The sequence below is a fragment of the Prunus persica genome, chromosome G8, assembly GCF_000346465.2.
Source record: "Prunus persica cultivar Lovell chromosome G8, Prunus_persica_NCBIv2, whole genome shotgun sequence".
Taxonomy (NCBI): Eukaryota; Viridiplantae; Streptophyta; class Magnoliopsida; order Rosales; family Rosaceae; genus Prunus; species Prunus persica.
Genome location: NC_034016.1, coordinates 17,848,383 through 17,874,765, shown reverse-complemented (window position 1 = coordinate 17,874,765; position 26,383 = coordinate 17,848,383). Strand labels below are relative to the sequence as shown.

General features: G+C 37.3%; 5 protein-coding genes across 6 annotated transcripts; 2 read left to right on the top strand and 3 right to left on the bottom strand.

Moving 5' to 3' along the window:
• Positions 466-1,309, top strand: LOC18768350 (plant UBX domain-containing protein 1). The gene has a single exon (XM_007199958.2). It carries the CDS (start codon positions 705-707, stop codon positions 1,176-1,178), a length of 474 nt encoding a protein of 157 aa, XP_007200020.1. The 5' UTR covers positions 466-704; the 3' UTR covers positions 1,179-1,309.
• LOC18768150 (lysM domain-containing GPI-anchored protein 2) lies at positions 1,385-3,979 on the bottom strand. Its single transcript, XM_020570819.1, has 4 exons — positions 3,034-3,979; positions 2,145-2,265; positions 1,868-2,052; positions 1,385-1,656 (listed from the first exon to the last, which is right to left on the bottom strand). The coding sequence occupies exons 1-4, from the start codon at positions 3,704-3,706 to the stop codon at positions 1,541-1,543; spliced, it is 1,095 nt and encodes a 364-aa protein (XP_020426408.1). The 5' UTR covers positions 3,707-3,979; the 3' UTR covers positions 1,385-1,540.
• LOC18768434 (glycerol-3-phosphate acyltransferase 3) lies at positions 5,388-9,795 on the bottom strand. The gene is made up of 12 exons (XM_007199842.2): positions 9,373-9,795; positions 9,206-9,263; positions 8,847-8,965; positions 8,563-8,662; positions 7,997-8,092; positions 7,780-7,876; positions 7,047-7,134; positions 6,845-6,941; positions 6,601-6,686; positions 6,138-6,257; positions 5,935-6,033; positions 5,388-5,741 (listed from the first exon to the last, which is right to left on the bottom strand). Exons 1-12 carry the CDS (start codon positions 9,492-9,494, stop codon positions 5,693-5,695), a joined length of 1,131 nt encoding a protein of 376 aa, XP_007199904.1. The 5' UTR covers positions 9,495-9,795; the 3' UTR covers positions 5,388-5,692.
• On the top strand, positions 15,201-19,491 carry LOC109950620 (uncharacterized protein At1g04910). Its single transcript, XM_020570190.1, has 10 exons — positions 15,201-15,783; positions 15,881-15,943; positions 16,038-16,128; positions 16,485-16,561; positions 16,877-16,965; positions 17,063-17,246; positions 17,409-17,590; positions 17,907-18,009; positions 18,121-18,452; positions 18,551-19,491. Exons 1-10 carry the CDS (start codon positions 15,517-15,519, stop codon positions 19,020-19,022), a joined length of 1,860 nt encoding a protein of 619 aa, XP_020425779.1. The 5' UTR covers positions 15,201-15,516; the 3' UTR covers positions 19,023-19,491.
• Positions 19,622-24,105, bottom strand: LOC18767545 (TMV resistance protein N). Of its 2 annotated transcripts, none has more exons than XM_020570188.1 (5): positions 23,430-24,105; positions 22,183-23,332; positions 21,787-22,065; positions 20,499-21,686; positions 19,622-20,384 (listed from the first exon to the last, which is right to left on the bottom strand). In XM_020570188.1, the coding sequence occupies exons 1-5, from the start codon at positions 23,921-23,923 to the stop codon at positions 19,896-19,898; spliced, it is 3,600 nt and encodes a 1,199-aa protein (XP_020425777.1). In that variant the 5' UTR covers positions 23,924-24,105; the 3' UTR covers positions 19,622-19,895. The 2 variants fall into 2 exon arrangements, with proteins under 2 accessions (XP_020425777.1, XP_020425778.1); XM_020570189.1 differs by having other exon boundaries at positions 22,183-23,329.

Below are 26,383 nucleotides of genomic sequence, written 5' to 3'. Positions count from 1 at the left end.
TTTATGTGTAACATAACTTTCACATGGTTAGATTATGACAGTTTTAAAAAAATAAAATCGGATAAATTGCAAGAGTAAATTGTGCAGTGTTAATTTTAATGATTTTGCTCTTGTAATTTTTTTTGGTTGACAGATTTTGCTCTTGTAATTGAGTGAAAATTGAACAACATGTCGCGTAAATGTAACAATATTTAAGTGGTATGTATATAAAAATGTAGCGGATATCGAATCAAATTATGTTAATAAAAATCGAAACAAACTACACAAATTTTAATGCTTGTTCCATTCAATTGACGAAACACAAGAATTTGTCTTTAATGTTAAAATTGACAAAATTGAAATGATAAAAAGCTTAGTAAAAATTGAACCAAATTGTGAAGACAGTGTTGGTGACCATAAGAACAAAGAAGCTATTTTTTTTCCAAACCTAGGTTTTTTTTTTTTTTTTTTTTAAATTGTGGCAAATATATACTTATACTAAGAAGTAATGTTCATAAAAAAAATATAAAATAAAAAGAAGGAAAGGTTTTTAGAGTAGGAATACAAATAAATAAATAAACTTTATTGGTTCCTATTACCAACGGGAAAAGGAAAGTAAATGCTGCCGACCGTTAAGCTCTCTCTATATACAACATCGAATTGCAATTCTCTCCGTATTTGATTTTCTTGTTGAATTTGTTGGATTGAGTGTCAAGTCTCTAACAATGGCTGATGTTTCTTCTCCAATCTCTTTCAAAAGACGGCGGCTCATCGGCAACCTTCATCACACGGTGGCCGAAGAAGCCAAGCGCAACCCTACTGTGGAGGGTGCAGATGGCTTTTATGAGTTCACCGCAGAGGATTATTACCGGCTTCGGAAGACCAAGAAGGAAGACAAGTTTTTGAAAACACAGAAGATGAGGGAGGCAGAGCAGGCAAAGTGCAGGTCAAGGTTGACCAAGGCTGTGATTAGGGTTAGGTTTCCTGATAATCACACATTGGAGGCAACTTTTCATCCGTCGGATAAAATCCAGAGCTTGGTTGATCATCTGAAGAAAGTTGCTGCTCGACCAGAATTACCCTTTTACTTATTTACTGCTCCTCCCAAGGAAGTGATCAGAGACATGTCAATGGATTTTTACTCTGCTGGGTTTGTTCCTGGGGCGAATGTGCATCTTTCATATGGTATACCTAATTAGGTCGTTGATTAATCTTGTTATTTTCTTCTTTTATGTGATTGCTTAGGGTTTAGGCCTAATCCTGTTTGTATATGGGGAATTTCTACCCTGTGAAATTTGACTGAATAAAATTTTCTTGTTTTATCTACCAACTTATGCCAAGCTACGGTTTTTTTATATATTTCGTTGTTTACATTTTTTTATTTATTAAAAAACATACAAAACTATACCCTCTGAAAAGCATGATGGTGCTTTGTCAATAAATTTGATATTTTCTCGTTCCATTAAGAGATGTATAGAAGAATTACATTGTAGTTCTGTTTCCCCAACCTCTTAGAACACGCAAAGAGTGGACGATGTCGTCATGAAAAGTTACTGGCGTCTCACTGAAGAACATGAAGAAGAAGAAGCGCCAAGTGAATTGCCGCGAAAAGGAAGCTCCAACTGGAGCCTTGCAAACCCATCCTTGATGCGTTGTTATTATTATCAGGAGGAGGAGCTGTTTGCCAACAAAAGAAAAGATGTTAGCAAGTTCAAAATTTAGATAAATGCATTTGTTGGTGATGTCTGTCACTGATGTGTAGGTTTTGCTTATTTCTGGTCATCTAGGCTTTGTCAATTTGTATCGACATTGAATCTGGTCGACAAGCTTCACAGTTTACAGGCCTGTTTTAAAACTTCAAAAATGAAACAGAGTGAAGCGAGCTTACCTGCACAAGTGGACTGTGTTGCCAGGGTTGTAAGAATATTGGTCTTGTTAGTATAACCAGCATAGGTACAGGTTGTTTGATCGCAACCGGAAGTCGTGGTGTTGCCAAGAAATAGCTGACTCGAACCTTGGCATTGCATCGCAGGGCATCCAGTTGAATTCACAGTGGATGGCTCACATTGCAAGCTGTTTAGAGATGAAAGTTTGCATAAATTGTGAGAAAATCCTCTAATGGAAAAATGAAAGCAAACATAACAAACTCATGAGAAACGGCTTACGTCCAATTGTTCGCAGGACTACACTGGCATTTCACGCAATTGTTGGCAGTGAAGACGTAGGTGTTGTTGGAAACAAGTAACGGGGCATCTAATGAGTTATTCGATACCGAAGATGAACAAGCTGCAAAAACAAAATTGGGAACATCAGCCATTCTGTAACTAGAACAATTGGCATACTGCAAAACATTTGAAATAACAGATCAAGGAAGCTTCAATCAAAGCAAGAGATCATCACCGCAAGCGGACTTAAACTAGCACGGTAGCGCCTAATCAACCGACGATGGTCTTACAAGAATCTCTCTGGCTTTATCTCCTCTTTATATTTCCACTCTAACAAACAATTCAAAGGGATGAAAAGTCCTCCCTCCCAACTTTTCCATCTACTTTTCATTAGCGTTTTTTCCTTTTGGTCAATCTTTTTCCCTAGTCTACAAACTTTCAATCTCTCCTTACAAGCATAGTCAAAGTTATGCAAAACAGTATTGCCATTAAAATAGCTCTAGAAATTCTTGAACATATATACATGAATAATATAATATTACCTATCTTTCTGCATCATTTGAAGAGTGTACGGTCTTCCTACATATTTTTAGATAATACCAACCTGAGTAACAAGTGGCATTATTTTTTAATATTTACCCTATAATCAAAGCCATCTAAATTGGTGGGGGGAGGGGGACAAAAACTCAAAGCTTATCCAAAATTTCAATTTTTAAGCACCAGGATGATAGTGATGTAAGTCCGTTTTAGTTATAATTAATACAAATGGGTTTTCATTTTTTTCTCTTTTAAATATAAACCCTTACTTCAAAATCTCATTAAACTTTTAGTTAATCCAAACCCAAAAAGGCAAATTACTTTTTAAAAATGGTGAAAAGTCAAAAAGAACCTTTGAGAGGAACATCGAGGACTTGATTGGCCTGAAGGGTCTTGGGATCTGCAATGCCATTGATCCTCAGCAGAGTCTCCTGGTCCGTCCCGTACTTGGTCGCGATTGCCTCCACCGAGCTCCCAGCTTCCACCACGTGTCCATAATGAACCACCCTCTCGCCGTTCACCTCGTCGCAGCTGCACGGCAGCGGGATCCACAACTTCTTTCCGATTCCAATCAGACTCGGGTCGGGAATATTATTCACCGCCGCAATTTCCTGGTACTTCACGAGCCTCGAGAACACGACCGTAGCGATGTGGTCGAGGTCGTCGCCGGGCTTCACGATGTACTGCGGGCGCTTGTTGGAGACGCCGGTGCCGTTGGAGCAGAGGCACGTGAAAGGGATGAGGATCTTTTGGAGGGCGGTTACGTTTTGGGTCGGGGCGGTGGAGAGGGGGAGGTTGTTGGCTCCGAGAAGGGTGCGGAGGTGGGAGATGTTGAAGAGGGTTTTGATGGCGTTGAGGGTTGTGGTATTTTCGGGGACGTAGTCGATGAGGGACTGGCAGGTGGTGGTGGCGGAGCAGTTGAAGGTGGCGGAGGAGGCGGGTGTGGTGAGAAATGAGAGGAGGAGGGAGAGGGTGAAGAGGAGTGTGGGTATGGTGGGTGTGGAGAGAGAGAAAGAGAAAGCCATTAGTTTTGGTTTGTGGGTTTTGTTGGGTGAGGGGTTTAATGGGGAGGGCTGGGGTTTAAATGGAGGAGAAGAAGACGATGAGGAGGAGAAGGAAAAGTAAGCAATAGGTTTTTTCTGAGCTGGTTTGTGTGGACTGAACAGGAAGAGACGTTGTTGACTGAGTGGGGACAGTGAAAGACTTGGGACTTTGGAGTTTTTATGGGGTTGCGTAACTGCGTTCTCGTCTGTTGTTTGTCGTCGGCAATACTATATGCAGTGGGGTCATGTTTAGGAAATGGAACATTTTTTTTGCTATCTCATGTTCTGTTTTGATTAATCTAACTAACATCTCTATGAAATTTGAACTCAGAATCTTCTCTAACAATATAAAAAGATACGTTCTATAAACCGTCTTTCAAATTTTATAGAACTCAAATATTTGAGCGGTCGATAAACAAAATACTCATCGATTTTACGGTGCTTGTGTTTATAAACCCAAAGAAAATTTTTGAGTAGGTGGTTTAGAGTTTTAAGAAGAGTTAAAATAAGATTAGAGCTACATGTCTTGGGGTGCTTTTCTGGTGCAACATTGCGTTGTTTTGTTTACATTATTGTACTGAATATTAGGGTTTAGGACCAACCTGTCAAGCTATGATTATGAATATTAACAATGCTCATTACCCGGCATGTACGCAATAATATCGCAAGAACGTGTGTGTATGCATAAAATATTGCGTTGACCTACATATCGCAAGAACTTGTGGCAAATATCATAGGGAAGAAAATGCAAGCCAAAGACATTTCCCAGCACGACCAAACGAGCAAATGATAGAGATGGTCAGCCCCAAAAAAACAAAGACGGACAGAGAGACATGTAAAGGATCTGGTTTTCAAAGGGCCTTATGATTGTATGAAAGGACGAAGTGAAGTCAATCTACATCAAATCCGAAACGGCCGATAGCTTATGCTGACAAATCAACAAGAAGGAAAATTCTTGCATTTGACTTGTTTTTGGTTGGCTCCTAGGGTTTTCATTGTTAAGTAAACTCTCAAAGTGCAACAAAGATTTGAGAGCTCTATCAATTTCCCCCTTTTGAATTGGTTTTCTTTCTTTGGTGTGTGCTGGCCCAGATGCAAATTGGGTTCATATGTTAATTGGATGATTAGTGTTTGCCAAGTGGAATGGGTTGGGGTCATCCTCAGCAAAGTCAAGGCTCTCGTTTTGTGAAAGGGATTCCTGTGTGTTGTTTTATAAGAATTCCGTCCTCTTTGGGTCACCTATTTTATTTGCTTCTGTTTTTTTTACCTTCTTAAATTAAATCTGAGTATGTTTACCACCAATAGCCTATTTGTGATTACTTTTAGAATGATTAGAAAAACCTAAATTGCTTCTAGATGATACACACAATATTTTAGTACATTTTGAAGCAGCATCTCGTCCCAGTACGTGTTTTTTCATGAAGCACTTTTATGTGCTTTCTACATAGCATTCCCAAATATGTCACAAGTCATTTGGTTTCATTTTAAAGGGGCTTGATCCTGACCATATGGATCTTGGTTCATGGTTTAGTTTCATTTTAGGCCCTAAAACAAACCCAGAACAAGCCCTTGATGTACCGCCAAAGTTGTGTAGTACCCGCACTATAAACCCTTCAATTGCCTGAGTCTTGATTTTGCCACACAGTTGTAAAGTGTACATTCATGTTGACAAGCGTATTCAAATTACTCTTGACACAAAACTAGACCAAGAATTTTCCAAAAGATAACACAGCTATTTCAAGTTCCTACAAAATTTTGAGTAAACCCCACAGGAACCAAGCTTCGTACATCATGTGTATTCAAGAAAACAACTGGGTAGGAAGATAGTAAGTTATTCATTTACTTCTTATATCAAACGCAGCTTCCTCTCAGGTTTAAACCAATTACTCGAATGAAGAGGAAATTGAGTGTAGAACATGCACTCTGTGCTAAGAAAAAGTTAACTAAAAGAGTCGGAAGAAACACATTTCACTTTTCCTCTAGGCGCCGGAGCATGGACTCAGCAAAGCTTTGTTGCCTGCCAAAGAAAATAACCAATAAGCCCCGCAATTGTGAACTGCATTGTATAAGCTTTTAGGCCTTATGTACACAGCTACAAGGAAAGGGTTCAGAAGATGAATAGTGTTTTTAGCATCTTTTTTTCCTTTTTTTTTTAATTCCGAAAAAATAAAAATAAAAAAAGGGCAAGAAGAAAAATAAATTTGATTTACTTTCGCTCTCTGTGCTTTGGGCTTGGGCGAGAGTATTTCAGGTAACCATCCCATGGGACCTTCTTAAGTCCTGCTCGCGTAGAAATTATATCTCTGACCCTGCATAAAAGGATTCAAACGAATGAGATAAACAAGACCATACCAACCGTGCAGGGGGGAGCATGGTGTTATTGATTACAAGTCCAGAGAAGAATGTTTTTAACCTCTCTGCAAATTCAATGGGGGACTCCCCAGGCCTAATATTTTGAGGCTCCAAATACCACACATCACAAACAACAGCCCATGACGTCATAAGCTGTAGCAGATGCATTGTGAAGGACTGCCTGCAAAACAACATATTATTGGCATCACCAACTGCACATCACAATAGACCAAAGGCCCCAAAACGTTGGTAAGTGTCTACAAAATCATGGATCCAAAGCACAGCCAATGGCCAAGTTTCATGGGATGGAATCTAAGTATTATGACTATGTTTAAGCATCGTAGAAACATTTTAAGCCTTCGAATAGAATATTTACTCTTTTCAGAGTGGAAGGTGAAAGTCAACAAGAACTTTCTTGGTGATGTGAAAAACACAAGCGGTGATTCAACTAAGGAACTTATTTTCTAAGCAAATACACAAGTCTCAGTGGACGTTAAATTAGTATGTCATAATCCACTCCTTACTTTTTGCTGTTCCAAAAAGCATCAACGAAAATTTTGTTGTACTTGATTGCGACAGGGCAAACTGAGCAGCCAAGCTCAAATGCACCCTACATCATATAGAAAATGAAAGTTAGAGAAAATAAAAACTACCAAGAACTTAATAAAAACATGTTCAGTACATATATGTCCTAAAGTCAACATGAATATTATTTATATAAAAATATATATTTAAAACTGAGCAAAACTAAAACTAGAAGACAGTTACCTTCTTAAACATAACTGTGTAGTGATTGTTTACACATGTTCCTTCAGGAAATATAAGGAGAGGGTTATTGTCAACCCCCAGCACATGATCCCTTAATCTGAAAAAAGGAACAACTGTACAAGTTCGTATAACAATGACATGGACAATGGTGCGGTTAAAAAGAGAAGAAAAAAGCTACTGTGCACTTTCTATTAGTTCTTACTTCTTTGTAACAATTTCCCGATCCTTTGCCTCTGAACGATTGAACCAAATGCATCCTACACTCTCCAAAATAGTGCTTTGCAACAATCCTTCACAAGAAGCATAAAAGAAGAGAATCCTCAATTTGATTCCATTTCTTATGTATATATAATAATGAAAAACAAACATAGTTTTTGCCATTCTAGATTGTTCAAAATCCACTATTTCTGGTAAGAAACAATGGAAAAGTGCTGACAACCAAAAAAGCCCAAACCTCCTCTTTCAAAATTCAAAATTAGAGAATTTTACTTGAACAACGTCAATGATCAATGCATAAGAAGAAAACTACTACAGAAGGGACATTTCTTTGACTAAGAAACGGTAACACTATCACGTTCATATTGTAACCCAGGAAAACAAGAAATTTGCACGCAAAGCCAGAAAACTTCAATTCCATCAATGGCCTGAACAACCTACACATCTAAGATGGATCATTACTGTAGAAACACTACATAAAGTGGACAAATTTAACCTAGCATTTTCAAAAATGAATCACGCGTGTTAATTGTTGAATTTCATGGATACGCATAACTCAAGTGTCCTTGGAATGTTTTGAACTTTTGGCAGCCACACTTCCAATACATATATAAGCAATAATTTATGATAATGCTATAATACTCCAATTCTGATAGTTTTTTCAAATTATATAATTTTAATAATTAATTAAGAAAATGTTTAGCAACATTGACACTTACCAACCCATCCAGGATGCTTTTGCATAATTACAGCAAATGCAGTCATTTGCTCTAAGATGATGAAATCAATCATGGAAGTGTGATTGGCCACAAAAACCTGCTCAAACCATGAAAGAAAAGCTCAAGAAAGGCATCCTAAAAATGAATATTGATTGTATAAAATGATACATAAATATTTTATGACATCTTAAAAAGGAAATTTAGAGTTAAACAGTACCTGCTTAGGCCTCATGCTAGGTCGTGGCCCATGGTACTTTACAACCCCAGTCCAAGAGGCAACAAAGAAGCTACAAATCAACTCCACCAAACACCTCTAAAAAGAAAACAAACATCATAGCGTAATAAGCATGGAGGGTCATTACAGATGATTGAGTCACTAGTCATGTAAATCATTGCTTCATTTTTCATGTAAGGATGGTTTACTCATAAATTTTTCAGTCATTTGTGCCCTGTTGGGTCACTCTAGATAATTTTTCATGAGCCTTGCCATAAATCATTGTTCTAACCAGTGAGAACGAAGAAGAAAGTTCTTTGCAAAAACACATTTCTACTAATTTCAGAGTGCTTAAACAGATTCAATGTGTAGACCTATATGACTAGAGCAATTTTTGAAGATTATGCAATACAACATCAATTCACCTGATACCTATATATAGCAGGTAAAAATACCCAACCTCACTATCAGAAGATAGTGAAAAATGCAATGCTGATTGACAAAAACGGAATCACATATTTTGGGAAGAAATCAGTTAAAGGAAATAAGTAATAGATAAGAATCTGCACCTCTAAATTTTTTCTCAATTTATCATGGCCTTTCAGCAGGAAGTGCACTGGAATGAAGGATGAAAGGAAAATTATCCATCCGATAGTCAATACTAGAACCCTGCACAATTGATGGAGCTGCATTAAGCGACTAAACAAACAATAATATAAGATCCCATAACCATGGAAGCACACCCATCCAGAATCAGTCAGAGTAATTCCGGTAAACTCATGTAAAGCTATTGTGCAATGGCAAGAATGCATGAAACATTTGAATTTGTCGACAGAAGATTGAAAATTTTAACCTCGCAGGAAATAGAATGAAGTAGCGAACCACCACTCCAAAACACCACAAAGGGAACAAATACACATTCCAGTTCCATGGCTCTGGAGGATTCGACTTAAAGCACCGTGTGAATGAGTCCTGTTCATTTCCATTCACGATCATCATAGGAATTAACATAATCATGAACTAAAATTCGATAAAATTTTCATCTTTACAAAAATTGGCCAAATCAATGCAATCTAGAGCCCATTAATTACTCAGCTAGCTAGCTTCTAGCTAAAACACACAATCATTTACTTTATCCCCATAGAATCAGAGCTTAAAATGATTGAATCTTCAATACAATGAGTAAAGAAATGAATCAGAACGAGCACTTACATCGATAATGGCTCCAGCAGCCTCGGTAAGGGTAGGCGATATGTCGAGCAAATCACGCCTGCGAAAGTATATAAGTTGATGAAATTCTTGCTCATTTTCCCACGGTTTCTGGAGAACCAAACAGACAGAGCACAAAGGAAATAGAAGAGAAGAAAGAGAGATTTTACAGGCGAAGCTTGCCGTGTGGTTCTTGTTGAATGGAGGCTCCGGAAGGGAGATAATCTTCGATGTTGGGGCGATCCAGGTCCAATTCGGAGCTTGAGGAGTTGAGCTTCCCGGGGCTGCTCATGCTTTCTCAGCTCCTCACTTTCTTCTTCTTCTACTACTTCTGAGATTCGCTTCGGTTGGTTTCGTTTTTCGATTGTGTGTTTGTTCGTTTTTTATTTTTTTTTTATTTTTTTTTATTTTGGTTGTTGACGTGGTTAATTTTTTATGGACGCAGGAGCCCTCACGCAATCCCAAGCAGCGGCATTTTAACTTCTGGAAATCCTAATTCACCAAAATAAATTCACTTCTCTCTCTCTTTTTTTTTTTCTGTCAGAAAAATCACTTATTTTTTTAATTTTTGTCCATTTGTGTTTAATTTAATCAGTCTAATCCTTTTTTGGTATTTTCATCGTCGAAGCAAATTGCTTCATTTTGCATTCTTTAATTCTCAGCGAATTAGCTTAAGCACCCCAACAACTATAAGTTTTATACAAAATACTTATTGGAGCTCAATTAGAGGGGAAAAAAACCGCTCAATTCGCCCGTTGTGTCATGTTCTAATTGATTCTTAGTGTATGAAATTATTTTCATTTATTCTCCAATTTTTCAATTCTATACATTCTAACATAACAAAAAATTGAAAAAAATCAAAAAAACTCAATTGAATCCAAAACAATACTTTTTTTGTTATGCAATGTTAAAATACTTAGACAAAATAACAAAAATAAAAAGCAAAATGTCTTAATGCCAATGTCCCCAATCTAAGCTCTGCTCATCAGAGTGTTTTTTTGTTGGGGGACCAAATTAAGAAAGAGAGACGGCAGCTTCTTCCATTGACTAATGGTGGTCTATGAAAGTTGAGATTGATATGCAGAGTGACCTTGGACCAGTCACCAGCCCTTGTGCCTAAGAGATTGGTGGTCGCCTAAACCATTGTAGGATTGCAATGCTTAACAGTTTGGATATGGATGGATAGTTTTGTAAACTGCATCCCCAATGCCTTCAATTAATTTGACCGCAAAGAAGAACCAATCAAACCATCAAATTATTTGCCCTAGCCACACATTTTGACGTGTTAAACTTATCATCACCAACTTGGCAGATGACCAACTTTTTTGACACGGTCTTTGAATTTCCAAAGAACTTAGACAGCAGGTGTGTGTATGAATATTGCATGTCAATTGTGGTGGTCTAAGCCCAAGTTATTTAGCCTAATAACGTTATGTTGGAGCCTTAAATGTGGTTGCGATGAGATTGAAGAAGATGAACCAGCTAAGTAGGGATGGGCATCAATTCAGCCAAACCGATTAAATTTTCTAATCTGAATCTCCAATTTTATTTGACAAAAAAAGAAGTCAAACAATTCAAAATCAAACATGATATTACTAGTTTAATTCGGTTGCGTCTTGAGCTTTTATATATCCACAAAAATCGAATCGGACCGACTTCTTATTTATACTTTGAATTTTGACATATACTTTGAAGTAATTGACTTTTAGGTTGTAATTATATTAGTTATTGAAATTTTTAAGTTTGATAAGGTATTGAATTTTATGATGGTTTGATGTGCTACTAAATGAAAAATAGTTATGCATTTTTCTTTTGTCATCAACAAAGTTGAAAATATGCAAAAGGAAAAAAGGATTGGTCCTAGGCCCATACAGCCCAAACGACCAAAAAAAAAAAGAGTTGGTTTCTTTCTTCAATGATTTTTTTTATAAAAAAATTTAAGCTGAAATCAAATCGTTCATTTGTAATCGATTTGGCAAAAATTTAAGAGTAAAACCAATCTAATTGGACCGTACTCACTCTATAACCAAGCATCTCAAATTTGGAGAAAGACTTCTATAAAACGGAAATAGCATTATTTTGTTATTTCTGATCAATAACGTTATGACACGCATGATAACACTTTTATGTACTATAACATTATTGATCGGAAATAACGCATTGCAACTTAGTTTTTCTCCTAAACCCGAACTCCTCTGTTATTCTATTGTATTTTATACGCTAATTTTTTCTTTATATATATTTTATTGACTAGCTTCACTAACATTTTACATTTGTCGTCGGGATTGGGGTGGTATCAGTATCACGTGAAGCATTACACAATACAGGGTAGAGTTGAATAATTCACATGGTAGTGCGCAACTTGCTTGACAATATAAGATGGCGCTTTCGGCTGAGAATGCATTTTAGGCTACAAAACAATTGAATGTGACAAAAACATATCATTCACATTCACGACTATCTTTTTATTCTAAGCTTGCAAACGCAAGCAAGCTTTAGCATAACTAACTAATACAATTAAATACTGAACGTTTGAACTAGAGCAGTGTGTTCGTCTCCTTATATTCTAGAGTAGTTTAAAATATCGATGTAAAAAAAAAAAAAAGCAATATCCCGCGTAATAAAAGGATTGTAGATCAAGTGATTAAGAGCATTTATCAGTGCATTTAGGGACATAGGTAGAAGAAATTTCAAACTCCATCTATGAATACACCCAAACAACGTTAAAAATCAAATAGCCAAATCTTAAAGCATGTAATCTGATCAAGATAAACAATACCTACACGAAAACGAAAAAGGTGTGAAACCAAACTAATGTGCCCGTCTTCACAATTATAGGCATATGGAATCATCTTTAGGAATTTGTGAGTCTCACACTCTTTATGTAAGAGGCAAGCACAACACATTCACTTTATAAAAGTTTTACTCATACATGTATATGAAGACAAAAGACCAATTCAAACTTTATAAGCGTAATTTTTGTTGTTGAGGGAGATAAAGTTGAGCTTATGGAGTCTAATTCTAAAATTGTTTGTGGTGAGTATATGTTAAAAGAAACCTATTTTTCTTTGAAATGAGGCTTTTTGGAGTCTAATCGTGTTACTTACAAAACAAAACGACCCTTCTTTGACATCCCAAATAGTGCAATATCCATGGCCTATTTTAATTCAAAGCATCATTGCCACGATAACGCTATGATTGCGCTCACCTTAAATTTCTGACAATATATTCATATAAGAAAATGACTCATGTTTTGTTCATTTGTGGCATTAACCATCTCAACTAGTGAAATTTTTCTAACATGTTATTTCTAAATTAAGAGAATTATTATCTTGACATATATTACGATCAATCTTCTATATAAACTAACGTTACATCAACGATTAAATTTCTCACGATTATGAGTAGGAGATTGACACAAGCAAAACCCTCCTTCCCATAGGTTCAAAAGAGCTTTTGCATGGATAGGCTTCTAGATCTCCAACAGCCCCAACAAACTGTCAAATCTCTATTATTTGTTATGTAATTTAAAATGCTGACAAAATGGTCCCTCCCTAATCATCTTTCTTTCCTTTTCAGTCACCCATGTGGTTAATTAATCACCATCTCTGCCTCTTGACATTTTCTCATTTTCTCCTCCTTCCTTCAATGTCTTAATCACCAAGTACAACCTACCCTAGCCAAGCGTTAGGTACATCATGCATCCCCCAATAATTTTAATTAAATTATCGTTCAACTAACCCCATTAACTAACAATTATCTTTATTTTTACCTAATTAACAACTAATTAAGAAAAAAAAATTGTGTTCACACCCTAATCTGTGTCCTTATCATATAAAACCCAATTTGGCACACACAAAATAATCCACAAAACACAGAGCTCTAGACTTTGTTTTTCTCTAAATTTATTGTTCACCCGTTTTCGTGTTTATTCCTGAGATGGAAGGGCGAAGTTCCCCACTGGCTTGGAGACCATTGGTTGGTCGACAAGTCAGCTTTCTTTGGTGTGTGAGCGTGTCACTGCTAGAAATGTAAATCCTAGCAGACTTCTTTTAGAGTGGATAACTTGCGCCCCAAGTTACTAACTTCTAAAACAAATGATTGTGAATTTGGGTGAGGAATATCTCCCAAGTAAGTTCTTTTCTTGCCTAAGACTGGTAAAGACTTTCATAATTTATCTCAGTATCAAATGGCTGTTCTGGCCAAAAATATTCGATAGAAGTTGGGCTGTTTTAGGCAGAACTGCCTTTTACAAAACAATAAATATGCATATCGACGCTAGGAAGGTTAAAAGGCGGCCGGAACTCCGTTTCTGCTTGAATGGAAGACTCTAGCTTGGGCTGGACTGGACGCACCTGGGCCGGTCCGTACTGCTTCGTGACTTCAGATGCTAGGCTGAGCTATAAATCGATACCAAAGTTCGATTTTGGCAGAGCTTTATGTTTACTTCATGCTTCGTGAGGCTTTTGAGTGGGCAGAACTGCTGCTTCTTCAGTTTGAAGGGGCAGAAGTGGCTATTCTCGAAGGTTTGGTAGGCTAGGGATTGCACTACGAGCGTTGTTCTGCTTGAGCAGGATTCTTCATAAGTTTGCTGAGGTCTCCACGTTTGTGAAAACTCAAACTCTGCTTGCTTTGGCTTTTGCTGAACCAAATTTGTAACGAGAGAGATATCATTTTAGAAGACTTATTTTCTAAGTCTGAACTTTGGAATTGTGATCTAAAGCTGGTTTCTCTTGGAACCCAAGTGAGCTTTTGGTTGTTTTCTTGTTGTTATTTTTGATTGATTGATGAAAAAATGTGTTGTCCTTGTCTTCCTTGCCTACTTCTGTTTTTATAAGAGACCCTCTTGGGGAGGTGGTTTTAATTTAAAATAATGGGTAGTAAAAAGATCTTCTATAATGTAAAGTAAAAGGGATTTTTATCAATCATGGTAGATAGCTCTCAGTAGTCACCTTCTAAATCAGTCCCTTCCCTGGTTTCCTGGGTAGCAGCTTTCTATTTTAATCAACGCCACCGTCTGTGTGGGCTTTTTATGGCGGTTGGTTTTTCTTTTGTATTTTCTGAACAGCTCCCTGTTTCCCGTTCTAATTTAGAAAGCGTGACCTGTGAATTCTTTGGAAGATGGTGTATTTGCTTTTTGGAGCAAAATCTCCGATCACAGATGAGTTTTTGATCTTCTGCTAGCAGTGTTTCAGAGATGTCTCTCTCATATTTTTAACTTAGTTGGAATTGCTGACTTTTCAAAGCTGAGGCAGTCACGTGGGTGTGTTTTTTAATTCCCTTGAGTTTGAACCCAACAAAATTTATGGACTGATTCTTGAAGCCCAAGTGATAGTTTCCACGTTGGTCTTTCTTGGGCCTGGTTTTTTTGTTTTTGACATCCTGGCCTGAAGCCCAACCTGTCTGGATCCTAATTTTGTTACCCTCAAATTTTTGGGCTGGGCAGGTAATTTCACCATGGGCCTGTCTTTTGGCGTGCCAAATTTAGGCCCAAACATTTATACCCAACTTTTCTTATTATTATAAGTTTGGTCAAATCTTTTAAAGATAATTATGGTTTGACCAATGACCATGCTGCTGATCCGTTTCGTTAAACCACCAGGTTTTTGAAACGTCAAACGCACTAAACGACAATAAGCACGCACTTAAATCACATCGTAATCGTTATTAACAAGTCCTAAACGACAATTAGAGGGGCTACAAGAGCAGCATCACGCGCGCAGAGGCACGCGAAAGAATCAATCGCTCCTGCTGCGACGGAAAGGCCGGCATTCAGTGATGGAACGGCTGAGGCACGCGCTTGTGCTGGCCTTTGGAGTCCATTTGTCGTCGGAGGAAATAAAATAAAATAAAGAGAGAAAAGGTCATTGAGCACGTGAGTTGCACGTGAGGAGTGACGGAGAAACAAAGATCTTGCCGGAAATAAATAAAGATTGTTGGACTTTATGTGTATGGCGCTCGTACCAAAGTTTTAGGAATCGTTTAACTCATCCCACACTACACATCAAACACATCATCATCACCATTCGGACATTAATACTCTCCGAGCAGAACACACCCAAACGAAACCCATTAACAATTACGCGCGCGCGATGGGTTTTAGGGGAGGGCCTTTTTGGTGAAGATTGTTTGTTTTCTTGCGGGGGAAAGTGTACATGACGAGGAGGCTCAAAACGCCGTCGTCGAAGCATCACTCGTCGCCACAGCGAGACTCTTCTCTTCTCACACAATAATCACCTGATGTTCTTCTCCTCCTCCAGCTTCAAATACAACGACTTCGTTTCTTCTCTTGCTCTGCAACAACAACACCAGCAATGAAGAAGAAGAAGAGAGACGTAAGCAACGGCCACAGCAGCATCAACATGAACAGCGTCATCAACGTCACCCCCCTCAGCGGCGTCGTTTTCAGAACCGCCGTTCTCCGGCGACACCTCCGCCGTCTCCGCCACCACGTGTTCCCCCTCGTCTCCGCCGTCTCTGGTTGCCTCCTACTCCTCCTCGCCGCCTTCTCTCTCCTCGCTCCGTCTCCGGTTCTGCATCACCACGATCACCTCTCGCTCTTGCGTCACTACCATTCCTCGGTACGCAAGCACGCTCTTGATGACCTCTCATTCCGGTTTTCACGGTTTGTAATGATTTTACATTTTAGGGACAATTTCTTGTGGTTTTTGAGCTCAGGATGACAATGGCGTCGTTGAGGCCCGGTCGAACTCGGATGAAACGGCCACGTTTCGTGTTCCGGTACGATATTTAATTTAATGGAGCTCCAATAAAAGATGTTGATTTGTGTAGAATTCAATTTAATTTATTTTCGTTTTGATTTTGTTATTTTTAGGAGAGTGGAGGGAGCTCAGGTCGAGATTTATGGAGCACAAGGAAATCGGATATGTTCCACTGTTGCAGCAATGCCGCCGATAACTTTGCAAGTAAAGTATATTAGATATTACTTATTTCATTTCTGCTCTTTTTCCTTTCTTTCTTTCTTTCTATCTAATGAAGAAGCTTTCTAGTTTCTCTTAACTTGATAATTTCTCAACCCATATTTTTTTAAATTTGATATTCAGACTGAGATTCAATTAAAACTTGATAATTCTTCTTAATCTGGAATATGCATAGCAGCATTGATTGAAGTCTTGTTTTGTTAATTTCATGAGTCATGACGTCGTAATTGAATCGATTCTATGATCTGTGATGAATTTATAGGAGACTTTAATTTTGATTATTAGGCTCTTAACTTATCTGAGGCTTTCGATTTACAAAACCAATGTCTTCAATGTTGCAGCTGCTGATGTGAAAACACATTCGAATCGCTACTTGTTGATTGCTACTAGTGGAGGCTTAAACCAACAAAGAACAGGGGTTAGTTTTTTGATTGAGCTGGAGCTGCATAGTAATCCAATCAAATCCCATCTTAGTTTTCTTCCATTTAAGGCTAACTTATTGGTCTAATTTGTTCATGTAAAGGCTTAAAAGAAATTTAGTTCAAAGAACATTGTGGTTTGTTTTGCTTCTTTCTTAGTCTAATTTTGGATTGTTATAAGTAGCTCTTGTATAGGACTAGTTGATTGTACTTTGTAACTTTTTCATTCCCTGAGTGACAAGACTGGTTTGTAATCTTGCATGTTTTTGCTGCTGAATCAGCATCTGATGCTTCCTTTCCTGATTCTGTTACAGATAACTGATGCTGTTGTTGCAGCTTATATCTTGAATGCTACCCTTGTTGTTCCCAAGCTGGACCAGAAATCATTTTGGAAGGATTCCAGGTCAGTTTCACCATATCACAGATAAAAAACTACTGTCAAGTTAAATGTAAGCAAAACAGTCAGTGGATTAATATTGTTATTTGGGTATTTGGTGCAGCAACTTTGATGAAATCTTTGATGTAGACTGGTTTATATCATCTCTATCAAAAGATGTTGAAATCATTAAACAGCTTCCAACAAAGGCCGGAAAACCAATGAGTCCATATACCATGCGTGTCCCAAGGAAGTGCAATGCAAAATGCTACCAGAATCGTTTAGTGCCTGTTCTTAATAAAAAGCATGTAAGTGTCTTTCAGGAGAACCTACCACATTTTTGTAAAGAATTCGTTAATCATCATATGCTGGTGCATATAACCGAGGAAGAAAAACTTCTGGTGCTTGAATGAGTGCCTTTTCAGGTTATATAGAATTTACAGTTGTTTATTATGCTTTCTAATGTGCAGGCTGTTCAGCTCACAAAGTTTGATTACAGGCTTTCAAATAAGTTGGATTCAAATTTACAAAAGCTTAGGTGTAGAGCAAATTATCATGCCTTGAAGTTTACTGACCTTATTAATGAAATGGGGAAAAAGTTGGTTGATAGAATGAGGATGAAAAGCAAGCATTTCATTGCCCTGCATTTGAGGTAAATTGCAAAAAAAATTTAGCTGCTTAAGTATTTTTTTTCCTATTGTACATGCTAATGTACTGTGAGCAAGTTATGCCTTCGACAGAATACTTGCTTGTGCAGATAATTTCTTTGTAGAGTTAATGTTTGTTTTGTCTTGAAAAATGATTGAATTTTGTTTTCTTTAGCATGCTATATGTACGGGTGGGTTGTACAGCACAAAAGCCTCTATTTAGTTTGTTTTGATAGGTGGAATAGGTTTTGTGCTAGAGTTTTCCAAATTCTTTTGGAGTGCATAGGAAAAAGTTTCTGATATTGGTAGACCATGCTATAGGTTTGAGCCTGATATGCTGGCATTTTCTGGATGTGATTTTGGTGGAGGAGAAAAAGAAAGGAAAGAACTTGGGAAAATTCGGAAAAGGTGGAAAACTTTACATGTAAGGCTTCACTGATGCCTTGAATGATGTCATTCAATAGCGACCTGTTTTATATAATTTGTATATCTGCATTATAACTACATTTGATTTTTGGGGTTATATTGCATGCAGGCAAGCAACCCTGACAAGGTACGAAGACATGGCAGATGCCCGCTAACTCCAGAGGAAGTTGGCCTTATGCTTAGAGCACTGGGTTTTGGAAGTGATATTCACTTGTATGTGGCATCAGGTGAAGTATACGGAGGTGAAGAGACGTTGGCACCACTGAAGAAACTTTTCCCAAACTTCCACTCAAAAGAGACTATAGCAAGTAAAGAGGAGTTGACACCATTTTCATCCTTCTCTTCTCGAATGGCTGCACTTGACTTTATTGTTTGTGATGAAAGTGATGTTTTCATCACCAACAACAACGGCAATATGGCTAGAATGTTAGCTGGTCGAAGGTATTAAAACTTGAGTTCAAGGATACATTTCTGTCTTCTGGTGGAAGGGTTTGATTTGATCATGTTTTGGTTTATAACTAGTTTGCTTACTGATGCAGGAGATACTTTGGTCATAAACCAACAATCCGTCCAAATGCTAAAAAACTGTCTCCGTTGTTCATGAATCGTAATAACATGACTTGGGAAGAATTTGCCTCCAAGCTTCGAACTAGTCAAATTGGATTCATGGGAGAGCCAAATGAGATAAAGCCTGGCAGGGGTGAGTTCCATGAAAACCCAGCAGCCTGCATATGTAGAGCATCTAGCACAAGGTCCAATGAAGTTCCAATTCCTCAAAATGAAAGTTATGACAGCCAGAACATACATAAGGAGGATGACATGAAAAAGGACAGTGGTTACGTGACAGACGAGCAAATAACTGAGGATGAGCAGGATTGGTCTGAGATTGATTATACGGAAATGAACATAAATCGTTCTCAGGGTAAAGTGCTGCCTAGTGTAAGAGTTTCAGATCCAGGTCTTTTACTTAAACCTGACGAACCAGAACTTGAAGAGTTCTTTTCAGACTAGACTGAATTAATTAGGAGAAGACTAGACTGGATCTCCACCTCCGCGAGTTAGCTGATTTGTCCAAACAAATTCATCACCAAAATTCTTTGCTGGTTTGTTTTGATAGGTTACTTGTGCGCACAAGATTGATTTTGTTACACTGAAGGGTGGTAATAACAAGGGCGCACAATGTACATAGAAGGCCTCTGTAGCAGCAGCATCAGCATTGGAGTAACAGAACGGAGTCGTAATTTAGTCAATATTCAGATTTTGAAACTTGTAAATGAAGCTACTGGAACATCTTTTGCTCTATTTTTTTTTTTTTAAAACATTTTCTCTGATGATTCTTGCCGTAAGGCAGGAATGTTTATATGAAATTTTTTTTTTTTGGGTCGAAAGAATGTTTATATAATCCTTGCTCTTCTTTTGTACCTTTAAAGTACGTGTTCTATGATAGGCATTGAGCCCAACGATGGCCCTGCTTTCTTCATCTCTCAAAAATTTTAATCTTTAGCAATTGCTTTATGGTGACGTTGATAGAAAAACGTATTTCATTTAAGAAATGCAAACTGAAGAAAGGTGCCAATTTCCCTTTTATGATTAAGAATGAAGCCATTCCAAGTTGAAGCAGAAATCCAATTGATGCAAAATTTAATACTGTTAACTTTTAACAATTTAATACTTGAATTCAATGAAGAAAATTACATGGGGCATGACCGTGAGAAACTAAACTCAAAAGCATCCTCAGACAAAAAGCTTGGCGATGGAGAGGACGAAGGGTTAAAACAAGAAAGACATCCCTAAGCCTAAGAAACTCAAAAAGCATCCTCAGCCACAAGTCTTGCAAACAGCTCAAATAAACTGAAATTATGAATTTAGGGATATCGGCTTGATCTACAAAGCCCTCTGCTTTATCATCTCAGCATCTTTGCCATACAACAGACATATCCCACACTTTTTCAACGGTGAAGTCCATACGGTGAAGTCCACATTGACCTCAGTAACAAGTTTGTAAAACGCAGTGGGGCTTTGAGCTCCCTCTACAACTTCTTCAAAGAAATTATCATGCCACCACACAAACACCTCATCACAAGAAAATAACTCCCTTGTAATGAAATTTTTCGGGTGCAGACTAGACAAAGGATGGTTGACTTCATGGCTTTCACCATTACTAGTTTTGAAGTTGAACTTGCATAAAAGCTGCATACCCCATGGAGCAAAGTCAACAACAAGAGATAGAGCGAAACCCAAGAAATCTGTGCTAAACCAATCACGAGGAAGCTCAATCTTTATTGAACATCCCTCACTTTTATGGCTGAACCAATTTGGAATTTCACTCCCTGAACATCTAATGGCAACGAAAGATCTCTTGCGTAAAAATCCCTGTAGCATGGATATGGAGATCATAGTTATTAAACTCGTGAAAAACAAAGAGCAACTTCTTCAACAGAAGTGAGAGAGAGAGAGAGAGAGAGAGAGAGAGAGAGAGAGAGAGACCTCTTCAAAATCATCATAGCTATCATCCGAATCATATGATGGTTGTTCAATTTTGTCTTCTTTAAACTTCGACGACGCAGTTGCCATTCGCATAATTCTGAGTTGTGCATCACCGAATATGTTGCTTCGTGCATTCTCATCCAACTTTCTGCAATCAGAAAATATATGTTTCTCATGAAGCCCTTGAGAAAATATATATTTTTCCCAACCTTGTGCGAGTGCAGTGCTTGAACTTGACACTGTCCTCAGTGACACGCAATCTTTTGCTTCAAGACATTGCAATAATGGGGGGAGCTCTGGTAAAGATTCAAGGCTCTTGCAACCATTGAGGCACAGGTGAGACAGCTGAGCAGCTTGTTTGATGCTTGCAGGTATGCTCTTAATTTCGGTCAAACTTAGATCTAACTCTTGTAATGAGGTTAAGCTAAAAAGGTCATCAGGGATTTCTTGTATACTGCACTCAACCATGTGTAATTTTCGAAGCGCAACTAGATTTCCAATTGATTTGGGTACCTCTTTAACCATTGTACCTGATAAATTTAGAAACTCCAGATGTTCCATAGCCTCTGAGATTTCTGGGAAGAATTGAAATTTGGAGCAACGAATGAGATCAAGACTCTCCAGAGATTTCAACTTCCAAATGTTCGTTGGGAGACTCACAAGGCTTTCGCAATCGTTCAGGTTAATTGCAGTGAGACCAATAACAGACTCTATTGATTCATTCCTCAATTCTTTTATTGTTGTACTACTCAACTCTAGCACTGTTGTACCCCTGGGAAGCTCCCAAAACTCGCAAAGAGATACGCAGCCCTCTAGACTAAAAGAACTCGAGAGTTTCAGTTTACAAGTGTTGCTTGGAAGACTCTTAAGGTGTTTACAATATTTAATATCTAAGCGAGATATTTTTTCGTGAGACCAAACTGATGAAGGCAATTCCTCTATTGCTGTCCTAGACAAATCTAAGAATTCAAGATTGCATGGCATCTCGGGAAGATTTTTGAGATTTGCGCACAGCCCAAGGCGAAGATAAGTAAGCTTGCCAAGATGTTGAAAATACGAAGGAATTTCAACCAAACTTTCACAGCCTCGCAGATTTATATGCTCAATATTTAGACTCCGAGAGAGATTTGGGACTTCAGTTAGACGTTTGGACCAAAAAAGATTGATACGTTTTAAATTCACTGGACTCTGTAACAAATTAAACAGAATTAATAACTTATTAGCTTGTAGATTATTACTTTCTAGGCCACATCTTATACAAGAACTAAAATAAACATATATAATATACCTGGTCTTCATTCCACAGTGGCACCCCAAATTCACTGTACGGCGTATCAAGGACAAGAAGATTTTGAGCAGAAAATTTTGATGGCAAAGATTCTAAAGGATATCCCTGCCAGTAAAGATATCTAAGAGAATTGGGAAGATGAAGAGAACCACTCAAAAGATATGGATAACTAACACGTAGCCATCTGAGTTGATACATCTTTTTGAAGTTCGCATCTTTCAAGTGTGGCTTTCCAATCATATTCAAGTCAAAGGATATGGCTTGAACATGTCCATCTCTCTGACAATCAAGAGTAAATATAAATGTGAATATAATATACAAAAAAAAGTTTAATCAAAATTACATTTGTAGGAATAATCTGACTTGTTTATTGTAAATGTGAATATTACTACGTACCTGGTTATTTGTCAACGCTTTATAGACATCATCTGCATTAAACAACCTACTGCCTTGTTTTTGAGCAATTGCCCTACCCATTTCCTGCACCAAATCATGCATCCCTATCCGTTCTACTGACTGCATCTCTACTATCCGTCCTGAGTATTCCTCTTTCGCTTTTTTTAACACCATATCTTGTGAAATTGATATGAGAGACCTATCAATAAGGTCATTGATTCCCGCTTCCCCAAAGAAATCACAACCATCTAACATTTTTTCTACACTTTTCCTCAAATAGCCTTTATGAAAACATGCTACATCAAGAAATATCTCCTTCTCATTGTCGTCTAATCCATCGTAACTTACTCTCAACACTTTCTGAATTTCTCCGATTGGAACTCGTTTCACTTTTTTCCATTGAACTTCCCACTCTTGTTTGCTCTTGCAACGACGGAATGAGGACCCCATAACTTTAAGAGCTAATGGAATGCCCTTAATATAATCCACCACCTCTCTTGACAACTCAGTGTAATCTGTTGTTGGGGACTTATTTCCAAAAGCATGCGAGTGAAAGAGCTCAAGAGCTTCATCAGAACCTAATCCCTCAACATTGTATATCTTTTCAAGGTCAATTTTTTGCTCAAGCAGGCCTTTATCTCTAGCAGTTACCATGATTCGACTTCCTTGGCAAAACCGATCATCATCACCAACAAGAACTTCTAGGTGTTCTCGAGCATTCACGTCATCAAGAACAATGAACGCCTTTGTACGCCTGAGCCTATCTTGAATATGAGGTGGAACAGACGGAGTGTTGATATTTACATCTTTATCCTTCAATAATTCACGAACAAGTGTATTTCGCAACTCATTTAGTCCATCCGTTTTTTCGGATTTCTCCCTGACATTTGCGAGAAAACAAGCAGCTTCAAATTTTGAGGACTGCCACTGCCTGTGAAATACAGCATCAGCAAGGGTAGTCTTGCCAATACCACCCATGCCCCAAATACCTACACAGCAAACACCTGGTGAATCCAAGCATAATAACGACTCAATTTTGTCAATTTTCCTTTGAATTCCAAACAGGCCCCTCAAATCACTTGACGATTCCCGATTCAATTTGGTCAAAACATCTTGGACAACTTCCTCAACAAAATCGGCCTCTGTCCTCCTGGCAAATATCGTTACGAAAGACAAACAATAGTATGAGTACAGTATGAATGAAATAATAAAAAGTAGAAATTGATACAAATTAGAGAGTTAGTTACCCTGTTTTGCTGGAATAATGAAACCCAGACATATTGGCTGCTTCCTCCAAAGCAGCCCTCCAGTTGGCCACCTCATCCTCATCCCTACTGCTGCGCTTAAGTGGACGATCTTCAAGTGCACAAGTTCCCTGCTGTTTTCGTACATGTGATGGATCTATGCGATAAAAAATGGGTATAACAATCTGTCCATGGCTTTTCTTGCATCCAAGTATATGCACAAGTTCTTTCAAACACCATGCGGAAGAAGCATAGTCTTTTGAGAAAATGACTAGTGCAATTTTCGATCTCTCGATTGCTTTTAGAAGGGCAGGAGCAATTTCATCTCCTCTCTCGAGCCTGCGATCTATGTAGGTGTCAATGTTCTTCCGAAGTAAATCCTTGTGAAGATGGCTGGTAAAAGTATCGCGTGTGTCTTCACCTCTGAAACTAAGAAACACATCGTACTTTTCTTGAAGAGGAGCAGAAAAAGGAACAGAAGAAGAAGAAGAATTCATATCCGTATCCAAAACCTGCAACTTACAAGTCAAAACACGTATCTGGGCTAGCTCCAAATAGGATGTAAATATTCAGAATGAGAAATGAGGTATAAAAAAAAATCTCCAAATTGGATGTAGATATTGATTTGTTGTTTAGAAAGAAAGATAGAAAGCAGTGGTTTCTTAGAAATTGTACAAAGCTGACTTGACATGACTTGACATGCACAAATCGACAAAATGGGTCCAGGAAAATAATCAGAGATGACTTATAAATATATAAAAAATAATCAGAGATGGAAAACGATAAGTGAAATATTTAGCCAATCAGTGTTGGTGGACAAAAATTCAAAGCACAATGGCTCCCCTCTTTACACGCTTTACGTACGAAGTTCTGTGGATTTTTGTTGAAGTGACAACGCATTACACAATAGAGAATAGACCCCTCAATTGCATCGTATATGTCAATTAATTATGACAAATAATATGAAATAATACAATCTAATAATGAATAATAAAACAATTAAATAATTAAATAATAAATAACATTAAATATATTAAAATTATCATAGAGAATAATTATACAACATTTCTTAATTACTTTAAAGAATTAACAAGCAAATATTATTTGGTTCTCACATGTACCATCTGTTCACATAAAAAACACTTTTGTATAAATTAAAATAATATAAATATAAGTTTGTAAACTTACATTAAATATAGAATCCTTTGTGTAAGACTCAAATAGAATCTGCATGGACTAATAATTAAACAAATGTAACAAAATATGATGGAAGCATATAAAGTCTTTAATAATGAATTAAAAAACAATAAACACATATGTAAGTGCCCAAATAAAGAATATACAGATTAAAAAACACATCTCATTGACTAAGTACTTAATTGACACAATTTAAAATATAATACCACCAAATATGTAAAATAGATAATAATAAACATGAATATTAAATAACAATAATGAATGAGAATAACTCACTATAGTTCGATAGTTTTTTTTTTTCTTGCGAGGAAATTGAGGTTGATAGATATTGAGAATAACATGAGCACTATGTATTGCTTGGAGGGATGTTGAGAATTAGAGGACGACATACAAATAGAAGCAGAAGCTACAAGACTACACAACTAATTAGTTACGAAAGGTTCTAGGAAAATCATCAGGGATGGAAAAATTAGAAGTGAAATAATTGCCCACTAAACTAAAGAGAAAGATTTAGGCATTCACACACTAAGGCTCTGTTGGTTCATGGAAAATGAGGCTTGAGAATGGGAATTCAATTGCTTTTCTATGTTTGGTAAGTCTAGGCATGGAAAATGGTTGCCTGGCACATGAGAAAGTGAAGCCCTCATCTTAACTTGGGTTTTGTTTTCCCTTCTCATGTGAAAGTTTAGGAAAATGAGCCAATATTCAATGCACAATTTTCATGACTATTTTGTCTTTATGAACAATTTATAATTACAACGTATCATTAAATGCATTCTTTTTTTATTTGATTTAATATGGGTATAATTAGAAAATTATACAAACTTTGTTTTCCATTCTTACTCAAAACAAACTTGGGAAAGAAAACAAAGTGAAATCTCCCGGTTACTTTCCCGACATTACCAAACATGGAAAATGAATTTTTCATTCTCATTTCTGAAGAAATAACATGGGAAGTGATTTCTCATCAAATCTATTTCGTGAACCAAACAGGACCTAAGGAAAAGAAAAAGGCATATGGGAGTGACAACACAATGGCCCTCCCTTTACACGCTTCACGTACAAACCTTTGCTTTTGAGTTGGAATTCATCGGGAGGTTTTCATACACAATGACCAACAACTACAACCCTATGGGAAGAAGCTTCGAAGAAAACCACATCCTAATGCAAGGAAATTTTCTAGTGGTAGACTTCTAGTCTTCCACCGTCAAATGTGCTCCATACAAAAAAGAAACGAAATACTCTATTTTCAGTGGAGCTCCCGGGAGAAGAAAACAAAAGTCCAAATTGAATTTCAACAGCAAAATAAAAGTACCAAAACAAAAAAGAAAAGAAAGAAAGCTAAAGGCATTTTATAATGCACTTTGATTGGTATGTCGGATTCCTAGTATGTAAATGATCGTAAACATATTGTTATTATAATATGGATATATCTAAGTAGAGGAAAAATCAAGCAGATTATATCAGAAAAAATTTAATTAGAAAATCCGACCGAATATATAATAGTAATAAATAAATTAAAATATAGAGGAGCGTGATTTACCAACTTTAGCTTTTGTGTTCTTTCTTTTCTACAATTTCCGAGTAAAAGTCGAAACTGAGGATAATAAAATAAAAATGTATCCTAGTTTTTTATTTAAAAAATGAGATGTGAGCAATGACCATCTTCTTTTGACCCCATGGGCAACAATTGTTGAAACAAAAGAAAATAGTATATATAAATTACAATATCCGAGATGTGGCCGACAAGCCATTGAAAG